Source organism: Labrus mixtus, chromosome 9, assembly GCF_963584025.1.
Source record: "Labrus mixtus chromosome 9, fLabMix1.1, whole genome shotgun sequence".
Taxonomy (NCBI): domain Eukaryota; kingdom Metazoa; phylum Chordata; class Actinopteri; order Labriformes; family Labridae; genus Labrus; species Labrus mixtus.
Window position 1 is genome coordinate 30,563,102 of NC_083620.1, and position 13,967 is coordinate 30,577,068.

Genomic DNA, 13,967 nt, shown 5'->3' on the forward strand with positions numbered 1-13,967 from the left:
CATTAACGCTGTGAGGTTCAGCTCCAGCTCCGACTTGTTGGCGACCGGAGGAACCGACCGAGTCATCAAACTGTGGGAGGTCAGAGCAGGTACGTCTCTTCTTCTTCTTCTTCTGTTTGTTTCTGTTCTGATGACGTGCTGTGACCTCACTGATGATGTCATCAGGCCTGCTGACTCACAGACTGACCCTGGACGGCAGCACAGAGGGGATCACCTGCATCGACTTTGACCCCGCGGTAAATCAAACACACCTGTGAGCTGAACACCTGAAGTCTGATGATGACCTCGTCTCAACTCGGTGGATGTTTTTTTTTTTCAGGGCTCCAGGATCCTCGCTTCTTCCTACGATAAGTCCGCCCTGTTGTGGCGACTGGACGACTCCGTTGCCAAGGTAACCGTGATAAGAAACAAAACAAACCACATCACATAAGTTAAGCTGTTGATACAGAGGATGTGTTCCTCCTGTCGGTCTCACCTGTGTCACCTGTGCGTCAGCTGACTCTGACAGGTCACAGCAGGAAGGTGACGGCGGCGAGGTTCAGCCCTTTGCTCCACCAGGTGGTGACGGGGAGCGCGGACAGAACCATCAGACTGTGGGACCTGCAGCGAGCCGCCTGTGAGTCTCATCAACACCTGTTGAATAACACATCGCTGATCCACTTCTGGTTGATAAGTGGTGCTCTCACCTGTGCAGGTGTGCAGGTAGCTGGAGTGACCTCGTACTGCAGCGACCTCGTTTGTTCTGAGAACTGCATCATCAGCGGACACTTCGACTGCAAGATCAGAGTGTGGGACACCAGGTAACCCAGACCCAATGCTTCCTCATCCTTACTCCATCCTTTCCTCGTCATTTCCTTGTCCTTACTCCATCCTTTCCTCGTCCTTACTCCATCCTTTCCTCGTCCTTTCCTTGTCCTTACTCCATCCTTTCCTCGTCCTTTCCTTTCCTCGTCCTTTCCTTGTCCTTTCTCCATCCTTTCCTCGTCCTTTCCTTGTCCTTACTCCATCCTTTCCTCGTCCTTTCCTCGTCCTTTCTTCATCCTTTCTTCATCCTTTCTCCATCCTTTCCTCGTCCTTTCTCCATCCTTCCTCTTCCTTCCTCCATCCTTTCCTTGTCCTTTCCTCATCCTTTCTTTGTCCTTTCTCCATCCTTTCCTCGTCCTTTCCTCGTCCTTTCTCCATCCTTCCTCTTCCTTCCTCCATCCTTTCCTCCATCCTTTCCTCGTCCTTTCCTCGTCCTTTCTCCATCCTTCCTCGTCCTTCCTCCATCTTTTCCTTGTCCTTTCCTCGTCCTTTCCTCATCCTTACTCCATCCTTTCCTCCATCCTTCCTCTTCCTTACTCCATCCTTTCCTCGTCCTTTCCTCGTCCTTTCCTCGTCCTTTCCTCATCATTTCCTTGTCCTTTCCTCATCCTTTCCTCGTCCTTTCCTCGTCCTTTCCTCGTCCTTTCCTTGTCCTTACTCCATCCTTTCCTTGTCCTTTCCTCATCCTTTCCTTGTCCTTACTCCATCCTTTCCTCGTCCTTTCCTTGTCCTTACTCCATCCTTTCCTCGTCCTTTCCTCATCCTTACTCCATCCTTTCCTCATCCTTTCTCCACCCTTTCCTCATCCTTTCTCCATCCTTTCCTCGTCCTTTCTCCATCCTTTCTTCGTCCTTTCCTCGTCCTTTCTCCCTCCTTTCCTCGTCCTTTCCCCATCTTTTCCTCGTCCTTTCTCCATCCTTTCCTTGTCCTTTCCTCATCCTTACTCCATCCTTTCCTCCATCCTTCCTCTTCCTTACTCCATCCTTTCCTCGTCCTTTCCTCATCCTTTCCTTGTCCTTTCCTCATCCTTTCCTTGTCCTTTCCTCATCCTTTCCTCGTCCTTTCCTCGTCCTTTCCTTGTCCTTACTCCACCCTTTCCTTGTCCTTTCCTCGTCCTTTCCTCGTCCTTTCTCCATTCTTCCTCTTCCTTCCTCCATCCTTTCCTTGTCCTTTCCTCGTCCTTTCTCCATCCTTCCTCTTCCTTCCTCCATCCTTTCCTTGTCCTTTCCTCGTCCTTTCCTCATCCTTACTCCATCCTTTCCTCCATCCTTCCTCTTCCTTACTCCATCCTTTCCTCATCCTTTCCTCACCTTTCCTTGTCCTTTCCTTGTCCTTTCCTTGTCCTTTCCTCATCCTTTCCTCATCCTTTCCTTGTCCTTACTCCATCCTTTCCTTGTCCTTACTCCATCCTTTCCTCGTCCTTTCCTTGTCCTTTCCTCATCCTTTCCTCGTCCTTTCCTTGTCCTTACTCCATCCTTTCCTCGTCCTTTCTCCACCCTTTCCTCGTCCTTTCTCCACACTTTCCTCGTCCTTTCTCCATCCTTTCTTCGTCCTTTCCTCATCCTTTCCCCATCTTTTCCTCGTCCTTACTCCATCCTTTCCTCGTCCTTACTCCATCCTTTCCTCGTCCTTTCTTCGTCCTTTCTCCATCCTTTCCTCGTCCTTTCCTCATCCTTTCTCCCTCCTTTCCTTGTCCTTTCTCCATCCTTTTCTCGTCCTTTCTCCATCCTTTCCTCGTCCTTACTCCATCCTTTCCTCGTCCTTTCCTCGTCCTTTCTCCATCCTTTCCTCGTCCTTACTCCATCCTTTCCTCGTCCTTTCCTCGTCCTTTCTCCCTCCTTTCCTCGTCCTTTCTCCATCCTTTTCTCGTCCTTTCTCCATCCTTTCCTTGTCCTTTCTCCATCCTTTCTCCATCCTTTCCTCGTCCTTTCTCCGTCCTTTCCTCGTCCTTTTTCTGTCCTTTCCTCGTCCTTTCTCCATCCTTTCTCCATCCTTTCCTCATCCTTTCTTCGTCCTTTCTCATCCTTTCCTCGTCCTTTCTCCATCCTTTCCTCATCCTTTCTTCGTCCTTTCTCATCCTTTCCTTGTCCTTTCTCCATCCTTTCCTCGTTCTTTCTTCGTCCTTTCCTCGTTCTTTTTCTGTCCTTTCCTCGTCCTTTCTCCCTCCTTTCTCCATCCTTTCCTCGTCCTTTCTCCCTCCTTTCTCCATCCTTTCCTCGTCCTTTCTCCATCCTTTCCTCCTCCTTTCCTTGTCCTTTCTCCGTCCTTTCCTCGTCCTTTCCTTGTCCTTTCTCCATCCTTTGCTCGTCCTTTCCTCGTCCTTTCTCCATCCTTTCTCCATCCTTTCCTCATCCTTTCCTCCATCCTTTCCTCGTCCTGTTCTCCATCCTTTCTCCATCCTTTCCTCGTCCTTTCCTCATCCTTTCCTCATCCTTTCCCCATCTTTTCCTCGTCCTTTCTCCATCCTTTCCTCGTCCTTACTCCATCCTTTCCTCCTCCTTTCTTCGTCCTTTCTCCATCCTTTCCTCGTCCTTTCCTCGTCCTTTCTCCCTCCTTTCCTCGTCCTTTCGCCATCCTTTTCTCGTCCTTTCTCCATCCTTTCCTCGTCCTTACTCCATCCTTTCCTTGTCCTTTCTTCGTCCTTTCTATATCCTTTCCTCGTCCTTTCCTCGTCCTTTCTCCCTCCTTTCCTCGTCCTTTCTCCATCCTTTTCTCGTCCTTTCCTCGTCCTTTCTCCCTCCTTTCCTCATCCTTTCTCCATCCATTTCTCGTCCTTTCTCCATCCTTTCCTTGTCCTTTCTCCATCCTTTCTCCATCCTTTCCTCGTCCTTTCTCCGTCCTTTCCTCGTCCTTTTTCTGTCCTTTCCTCGTCCTTTCTCCATCCTTTCCTCATCCTTTCTTCGTCCTTTCTCATCCTTTCCTTGTCCTTTCTCCATCCTTTCCTCGTTCTTTCTCCGTCCTTTCCTCTTTCTTTTTCTGTCCTTTCCTCGTCCTTTCCCCCTCCTTTCTCCATCCTTTCTCCATCCTTTCCTCGTCCTTTCTCCCTCCTTTCTCAATCCTTTCCCCATCCTTTTCTCCTCCTTTCCTTGTCCTTTCTCCATCCTTTCCTCGTCCTTTCTCCGTCCTTTCCTCGTCCTTTCTCCATCCTTTCCTCATTCTTTCATCCATCCTTTCCTCCATCCTTTCCTCGTCCTGTTCTCCATCCTTTCTCCATCCTTTCCTCGTCCTGTTCTCCATCCTTTCTCTTCATTAGAGTCTTCAGAATCAGATTTTGTGTTCTGTGCTGTGATCAGCAGATTTCCCTCCTTAAACTCAGCAGTCTCCGCTCCGTCTCGAACTGACCGCTGAGGTTTAGACCCCCTGAGACCTCTTATTCGTTCAGTCGCCACGGCAACCCTCCGCTCCCTCTGTTACCTAGCAACTTCCACGGATCATCCTCCCACTCTCCTCCCGCCTTCCGAGTGCCTGTCCTCCAATCACACAGCAGCATCACCCCTCCCTGCCCTGTGATTGACAGTAATGCCGTCCAATGAGCTGACTGCTGATTAAAACCTCTTTTTAAAGTATACCAGCCTGAGTTTAAATCTCCTTTAGGGAGTTAGAAAAGTGAAATAAAGCAACGTGAATTAAACATGAATCAAGATTAGATTTATTCGTCCATACAAATAAAGATAAAAGCAACTTAAAGCTAAGCTCACGCTCGCCTGTCTCCTCTCAGGACGATCGGCTGTGTTCAGGAACTCCCCGCTCAGGGTAAAGTCACCTCATTGGACATCAGCTCTGACCACCGTCAGCTGCTCAGCTGTTGTCGTGACGACTGCCTCCAGATGGTCGACCTGAGGAGGGGGAGCAACGACCGTGTGTGTTTCAGGTAGAGATGTAAAAGTTGAGAATTATTTCTGTGTTTTTATAACGAAGAGATTCTGACTGTGTGTGTGTGTGTGTCTGTCCATCAGAGCGGAAGGATTTAAATGCGGCAGTGACAGCACCAAGGCTGTGATCAGGTGAGCTCTTCATCATCCACTACTGCTGACTGCACTCACCTGGTCTGAGGTCAATCAACCAATCACAAACAGAACACCTGTTTGTTTGACCTGCAGACGTTACAGTCTGTTTACCTGCAGACGTTACAGTCTCTTTTCCTGCAGACGTTACAGTCTGTTTACCTGCAGATGTTACAGTCTGTTTACCCGCTGCAGAAGTTACAGTCTGTTTACCTGCAGACGTTACAGTCTGTTTACCTGCTGCAGAAGTTACAGTCTGTTTACCTGCAGACGTTACAGTCTGTTTACCCGCTGCAGAAGTTACAGTCTGTTTACCTGCAGACGTTACAGTCTGTTTACCTGCTGCAGAAGTTACAGTCTGTTTACCTGCAGACGTTACAGTCTGTTTACCCGCTGCAGAAGTTACAGTCTGTTTACCTGCAGACGTTACAGTCTGTTTACCCGCTGCAGACGTTACAGTCTGTTTAATCGCTGCAGACGTTACAGTCTGTTTACCCGCTGCAGACGTTACAGCCTGTTTACCCGCTGCAGACGTTACAGTCTGTTTACCTGCTGCAGACGTTACAGTCTGTTTACCCGCTGCAGACGTTACAGTCTGTTTACCTGCTGCAGACGTTACAGTCTGTTTACCTGCAGACGTTACAGTCTCTTTTCCTGCAGACGTTACAGTCTGTTTACCTGCAGATGTTACAGTCTGTTTACCCGCTGCAGAAGTTACAGTCTGTTTACCTGCAGACGTTACAGTCTGTTTACCTGCTGCAGAAGTTACAGTCTGTTTACCTGCAGACGTTACAGTCTGTTTACCCGCTGCAGAAGTTACAGTCTGTTTACCTGCAGACGTTACAGTCTGTTTACCTGCTGCAGAAGTTACAGTCTGTTTACCTGCAGACGTTACAGTCTGTTTACCCGCTGCAGACGTTACAGTCTGTTTACCTGCTGCAGACGTTACAGCCTGTTTGCCCGCTGCAGACGTTACAGTCTGTTTACCTGCTGCAGACGTTACAGCCTGTTTACCCGCTGACGTTACAGTCTGTTTACCTGCTGCAGACGTTACAGCCTGTTTGCCCGCTGCAGGCGTTACAGTCTGTTTACCTGCAGGCGTTACAGTCTGTTTACCTGCTGCAGACGTTACAGTCTGTTTACCTGCTGCAGACGTTACAGTCTGTTTACCTGCTGCAGACGTTACAGTCTGTTTACCTGCTGACGTTACAGTCTGTTTACCTGCTGCAAACGTTACAGTCTGTTTACCTGCAGACGTTACAGTCTGTTTACCTGCAGACGTTACAGCCTGTTCACCTGCTGCAGACCTTACAGTCTGCTTACCTGCAGACGTTACAGTCTGTTTACCTGCTGACGTTACAGTCTGTTTACCTGCTGCTGACGTTACAGTCTGTTTACCTGCTGCTGACGTTACAGTCTGTTTACTTGCTGCAGACGTTACAGTCTGTTTACCTGCAGACTTTACAGTCTGTTTACCTGCTGCTGACGTTAAAGTCTGTTTACCCGCTGCAGACGTTACAGTCTGTTTACCTGCTGCAGACGTTACAGTCTGTTTACCTGCAGACGTTACAGTCTGTTTACCTGCTGCAGACGTTACAGTCTGTTTACCTGCTGCAGACGTTACAGTCTGTTTACCTGCTGCAGACGTTACAGTCTGTTTACCTGCAGACGTTACAGTCTGTTTACCCGCTGCAGACGTTACAGTCTGTTTACCTGCTGCAGACGTTACAGTCTGTTTACCTGCAGACGTTACAGTCTGTTCACCTGCTGCAGACCTTACAGTCTGCTTACCTGCAGACGTTACAGGCTGTTTACCTGCAAACGTTATAGTCTGTTTACCTGCAAACGTTACAGTCTGTTTACCTGCTGCAAACGTTACAGTCTGTTTACCTGCAGACGTTACAGTCTGTTTACCTGCAGACGTTACAGCCTGTTCACCTGCTGCAGACCTTACAGTCTGCTTACCTGCAGACGTTACAGTCTGTTTACCTGCTGACGTTACAGTCTGTTTACCTGCTGCTGACGTTACAGTCTGTTTACCTGCTGCTGACGTTACAGTCTGTTTACCTGCTGCAGACGTTACAGTCTGTTTACCTGCAGACGTTACAGTCTGTTTACCTGCAGACGTTACAGTCTGTTTACCTGCTGCTGACGTTACAGTCTGTTTACCTGCTGCAGACGTTACAGTCTGTTTACCTGCAGACGTTACAGTCTGTTTACCTGCAGACGTTACAGTCTGTTTACCTGCAGACATTACAGACTGTTCACCTGCTGCAGACCTTACAGTCTGCTTACCTGCAGACGTTACAGGCTGTTTACCTGCAAACGTTATAGTCTGTTTACCTGCAAACGTTACAGTCTGTTTACCTGCTGCAAACGTTACAGTCTGTTTACCTGATGAATGTCTTTGTCAAACACTTCTACAAAAACAACAGAGAGAGGAGCGAATAGATGCTGCGTGGTTGATATCTTGCAGTTTCCATGACAACAGCAGCTCAGTGATGCTTTGGGCTCTGCGACAAAAGCACTAAATCCACACACACACACACACACACACACACACACACACAGTCAGGCTCTCTATGTTCTCTCTGAGGTTCCAGGAGAACCAATCAGGAACAGCTGCTTCAAACCTGCTTAATATTTTTAATGTTTCACATCGGTGACATCTGAATCAGTCGATTTATTCACAGAACATCTCCTGAAAATATTTGTATATTTTCAGATTCATCAAATGAGAAAACAGCAGATTCTCTTACAGGAGTGTTTGAGAAGCTGTGATTTTAAATCTTACAGAGTGATGATTGTTATTCCATCCAAGACGCTCCACACGTCCGCTCGTCTTTGTTAACAGTCAGACTCGTGATTAAAGAGTTAAAAATGGACATAAAGATGAAAGGAGATAAAAACATCTGTATCGTTAGCCGCACTCGTTTGAAAGTTTCTGTTTATTTAAGAAGAATACAAATCCACTTCAGAAGAGCTCCCATGAGTTCAGAGCGGCTGTGAGACGATTTTATTCTGCAGTTTTTTTCTTTAGACCGACTTTTCTTAACGAATATATATGAAAACAGGAATTATGCAGATAAAACCTCCAGTTTTAAAGGTCACATATCATTCAAAATCCACTTCCCCATGTTTCTCTAACTCTAACATGTGTCTCTAGTCCGTCTACAAACCCCCCAATGAAGAGAAAAATCCATCCTCTCCGTCTTCTCCCTGCTCCACTTTTCAGAAAATGTGCTCAAACAGGCCGTTTGGAGATTTTCCCTTCATGACATCACAAAGGGCAGTAGCCCCTCCCCCAGGTGGGTGACACTCCCACAGCTAGGTGTTTGTTCTGCCCTCTGAGTCTGCCTTCTCACCGTAAACAATAGGCCATGGAGCGAGAAAGACCAAGACACCCAAGCCCTTCCAGAGAGGGGGCGTGGTCAGACACAGCTCATTTACATATTTAAAGGTACAGACACAGAAACAGTCTGTTCTGAGCAGGGCTGAAATAGAGGGGTTTATAGACATGATCAAATACAGGATCAAAGTGGATTTAGAACAAGAAACTTCACACACATGTTTTGAGGTGCTCTGAGACTCATTTACACTGAAGAGGGGGAGGAGGATATGTCACCTTTAATGTGTATTTGAATCTAAACTGAAGGAGACATTTTAGGATGACTGAACTTCAGCTCCTCCAGGTTCTTTTTATAATCCTGTTTTAGAGAAACCTCAGTCTTACTTCATGCATTCTCTCTATCTCCAGTCCGGACGGTTGCTTCCTGGCAGCTGGCTCAGCAGACGGAGCTGTTTACATCTGGAACGTCTCCACGGGAAACCTGGAGACACGCCTACCTGACCAACACAGGTAACTCAACACAGATACCGGATTTTAAATCGAGGCCCATCAAAACCACCACTGATAGGTTTTCCCTCTTTTCTGCTCACACTCAGCTGTAAGTCAGTTGTTTTACTTGAAAAAAAACATCAACATTAATTCTGCAGTTGAGGGAGTTTAAAAAGATGGCCTGACAATTATCCAAATAATATCACAAAATTTTAGACGACTAAGAAACAGTCAGTTATGGTTTATTGTTCTGATGGTATATTATCTATATATATATAGTATTTTTTTATCAGATCATTTTCAGTGTGTTCAATGTCAAACAGATTTCTTAGTATCTTTAAGTGTTTGTGTAAACCCCTAAAAATCGTATATAAAGGACAAACAGTGGGCTTAGGATGCTTCCCTGAGGAACTCCAGCTTATTCAGGACAAAGAGGAAGATTTTCATGAAGGTTTTAGATCTTTCAGTGTTAAGAGTTTCTATCCATTTCTTTATGGTTTAAAACAAAAAAGGGCCCAGGACACTTCAGGGGCGGCTTTGGCTCAGTGGTAGAGTCGGTCGTCTCTCAACCGGAAGGTCGAGGGTTCGGTCCCCAGCTCCTGCAGCAACATGTCCAATGTGTCCTTGCACCCGAATTGCTCCTGCTGCTTCGTCTGCGCTGTATGAATGTGTATAAATGGATGAGTTAATACTGATGGACTCTTTACTCAGCAGCCTCTACCATCAGTGTGTGAATGGATGAGTTAATACTGATGGACTCTTTACTCAGCAGCCTCTACCATCAGTGTGTGAATGTGTAAATGTGACCTGCGGTGTAATAGAGCTTTGAGGAGTCAGAAGACTAGAAAAGTGCTATACAAGCTCAAGTGCATTGATCGTTTTAACGTTCTCTGAGGGATTCCACATTTAAATGTTGTACTGTTCCTTTAAGAACTCCCTCTCCCTCCCCCCCCCTCTCTCTCTAGCTCGTCCATCAGTGCTGTGGCCTGGTCTCTGTCGGGTGAATACGTCGTCAGTGTGGATAGAAGTAGGCTGGCCATCCTCTGGAGCGACATCTGAAACGACCAATCCATAGAGAGGTCATGTTGTCACGGCAACACCCCACACAGCACGCCTCACTTTCAGACACAAACCGGTCTGAGAGCTGTCAAAGGGAACAGCTGGGTTTCGGTGTTTCTCAGCCTGTTTTTTATTGGACAAGAGGGATGTGAAACTTTCTGTTTGGTGCTTTTTTAATCTTTTACATTTTCTAACAGAACTGAGAAGAATTCCTGAAACTTTTCTTCCAGCTTTCAGCTTTTGAACTGACAACAACGACAAAGGGAAACCTGAATCAAAAACCACTGACCTTGTTTGTAACCTTTAATATCAAAAACATTTGTAATATTTACCATCAGAGCCGCCATTGGGCAGATTGAACTAAACCTGACCTTCTTTCAAACGAGGTTAAACCTACAGACGTGAAAAGAAACCCACCACAGGCGGACCCCATGGTGGTCCAGGAGCAAAGGAGTGAAACCCAACCATGGTGTCATCACATTACTCAAACTGAGGACCAGACTTTATGGCCACGTGTTGGCGTCCACGACCAGCTGACATCACCGTCTAACCAACTGATGTGCAGGACGTAAACTCCCGTCATGGAGACACTGGAGGAGGTCACTGCTGAGATCAGAAGGAACAGAATATTAACATCAATAATCAAAAGTTACATCAGATCAGATCAGACTGAACACACCGTCTGCTCCTTTTCCTCCAGGCACGGACGTAACGGTCGCTTTTCCTCGTCGACATCTAAAACCGAACGGATCCGTCGCAGATATTCTGACGGTGACACATCATACACATGACTCTACACTGCCCCTACTGGTCAGTTGTAGTTCAAGGCAAGTTTGACATATCCAACCCAAAAGGATCCGTAGAGATCGTTAACGAATAAGAAGAGTAAAGGTGCCAAGCGCACTGATTTGTATCAGTTTATACAAAAAATGGAAGGTTTGATCTTTTCATCCTTTTGAAACACTTTTTCTGCTTTAGCCTCATCTTCTGTGTCTTTGTGGTCGTTAGCGTAAAAAAACCCTGATGACTCACGGCCTGGAACTTGTAGCACTCAGCCTGAGCCATGAATTACTTTTTTTTATTTTTTTCTCTTCATCCACCTGAAGAAGAAGTTCAAGTTCACGAAAAAAATGAAACGCTGCCGGATTTTTAAAAGTTTTAATCCTCGTTCAGCTTCTGAAAGTGTTTTTATTTCACAGCAGATCTGTGACTGATTTTCTGATGTGAGGAGAGATGGTTGATGGTTGACGATGTCTCTGGTAAATGTGTGAACATTTCACCCGGCCAGCGCACGAGTCAAACCGCTGCAAGCGAGCGAGCAGGAGGTGGTGCTGACTCATCACGTAATCGGTATAATCTTCATCCACGTTTACAGCTGCTTCTCTCACACTCATTCGCTGACGCGTCAAAAACAGCCATCATAGTGCCAATCTTTGCTCCGCCCTCCATCTTGGATGTCTGCAGCATCTTCTTCACGTCACTCGAGGCGCCGACAGAGGAAACTTGTGATAATAACGTTATCGGAGCAGACCGAACTAAACGATCCCTGAGAGGTGATCATCCTCTGAACAAACACTGAGCCCTCTGTGATGTCAGCAGTGAAGAAAAAGAAGAAGCAGAGCTGTCACAGTGTGAGCTTCTTCCTGCGAGCCGCTGAAGCGTCTCGTCTGATTTACATTTAAAAGGCGTCGGCAGTAATCCTCCGCTCGGCCTCTCGGCTTTGAAGAGTGAAGTCAGCCGCTTCAAAGAGACGAGTCAACAGCTCTGATGTCTCCACACATCAAACCGACTCATTGAGATCCATTTCTCTCCTCGTTTCACTGATTCATCAAGGTGACACAAACAATCCTCCACCAATCAGACGCTCAGGATGCTCGTTACTAAGCGCATCACGTCTTTGTACGTTCATATTGATTCTGTGACGGCGTTATATCGGCGTCCCAGTCTGTGAGGTCACATTGTGTTTCAGAGTTTCAGAAGCACGGCACAGCGGGAGCTCCACACACACACAGTCAGACATGCACACACACACACACACACACACACACACACACACACAGTCAGACATGCACACACACAGTCAGACATGCACACACACACACACAGTCAGACATGCACACACACACACACACACACAGTCAGACATGCATACACACACACACAGTCAGACATGCACACACACACACACACACACACACACAGTCAGACATGCACACACACACACACACACACACACACACACACACAGTCAGACATGCACACACACACACACACAGTCAGACATGCACACACACACACACACACACAGTCAGACATGCACACACACACACACACACAGTCAGACATGCACACACACACACACACACACAGTCAGACATGCACACACACACACACACACACAGTCAGACATGCACACACACACACACACAGTCAGACATGCACACACACACACACACACAGTCAGACATGCACACACACACACACACACACACACACACAGTCAGACATGCACACACACACACACACACACACACACAGTCAGACATGCACACACACACACACACACAGTCAGACATGCACACACACACACACACACACACACACACAGTCAGACATGCACACACACACACACACACACACACACAGTCAGACATGCACACACACACACACACACACACACACACACACGCACATGCACACACACACACACACACACACACAGTCAGACATGCACACACACACACACACACACACACACACACACACAGTCAGACATGCACACACACACACACAGTCAGACATGCACACACACACACACACACACACACACACACACACACACACACACACACAGTCAGACATGCACACACACAGTCAGACATGCACACACACACACACACACACACACACAGTCAGACATGCACACACACACACACACACACACAGTCAGACATGCACACACACACACACACACACACACACACAGTCAGACATGCACACACACACACACACACACACACACACACAGTCAGACATGCACACACACACACACACACACACACACACACACACACACACACACACACAGTCAGACATGCACACACACACACACACACACACACACACACACACACAGTCAGACATGCACACACACACACACAGTCAGACATGCACACACACACACACACACACACACACACAGTCAGACATGCACACACACACACACACACACACAGTCAGACATGCACACACACACACACACACACACACACACACACACACACACACACACAGTCAGACATGCACACACACTCACTGTGTCCCCTCCATTAGGGGCGTAAATATCTCACCTTGAAACCGCTGGCGGATAAATTAACATTAACAGGAACGTCGGATTAAAACCAGGAAGATGTACTTTTTATTTCATGAGGACTTTAAAGGTTGACAGAAAGACGTGTGATTCAAACGACAATGATGTCAGAGACCGTGATGTCAGAGACTGTGATGTCAGAGACTGTGATGTCAGAGACCGTGATGTCAGAGACTGTGATGTCAGAGACCGTGATGTCAGAGACCGTGATGTCAGAGACTGTGATGTCAGAGACTGTGATGTCAGAGACCGTGATGTCAGAGACCGTGATGTCAGAGACCGTGATGTCAGAGACTGTGATGTCAGAGACCGTGATGTCAGAGACTGTGATGTCAGAGACCGTGATGTCAGAGACCGTGATGTCAGAGACCGTGATGTCAGAGACTGTGATGTCAGAGACCGTGATGTCAGAGACCGTGATGTCAGAGACTGTGATGTCAGAGACCGTGATGTCAGAGACCGTGATGTCAGAGACCGTGATGTCAGAGCGTTGTCGTGTCGGCCAATCAGCTCTGACGGCTGGTTCAGTTTGGTCTCTCGTGTTTTGTTTGGGTTTACTGTCTTTAAAACACGTTTCTGTTTCCTCATGAAGAACCTTTGATGACTGGTAATGTAAACATGACGTACAAAGATTCAAACAAGGGAAACACGTTCTCTTCTTTTTGATTGTGTTTTATTTATTCAGTGATTTCATTCTGCTTGTTTTTGCTTTCTGACCTTGTGTAACCTTCAGGGACCTTTGAATTAAATGGGACACTTGAAGATCTTTGTGTCCGAGAGTTCTTCCTTTCAGGGTTAAGGACACGACTTCCCCGACTCGGTCCAGAGTTCAGAGTAGAGTCGTCATTCCTGAAAAGTCCTGGAGCTGAGCGTTCAAACCTCCCACCGCGTG

General features: G+C 47.1%; 1 protein-coding gene across 2 annotated transcripts in view; it reads left to right on the top strand.

The window, feature by feature from the left end:
- LOC132980966 (protein Atg16l2) overlaps window positions 1-13,837 on the top strand; it is a 28,975-nt gene extending 15,138 nt beyond the window's left edge. For both annotated transcript variants that reach the window (XM_061047365.1, XM_061047366.1), the window contains exons 10-18: window positions 1-89; window positions 166-236; window positions 320-391; window positions 496-616; window positions 695-800; window positions 4,523-4,675; window positions 4,761-4,808; window positions 8,566-8,667; window positions 9,612-13,837. The exon at window positions 1-89 is cut by the window's left edge and continues 17 nt beyond it. In XM_061047365.1, the coding sequence (XP_060903348.1) occupies window positions 1-89; window positions 166-236; window positions 320-391; window positions 496-616; window positions 695-800; window positions 4,523-4,675; window positions 4,761-4,808; window positions 8,566-8,667; window positions 9,612-9,705 (856 nt within the window). In that variant the 3' untranslated portion in view covers window positions 9,706-13,837. The remainder of the gene's footprint in view (window positions 90-165; window positions 237-319; window positions 392-495; window positions 617-694; window positions 801-4,522; window positions 4,676-4,760; window positions 4,809-8,565; window positions 8,668-9,611) is intronic.
- Window positions 13,838-13,967: the final 130 nt, after the last annotated feature.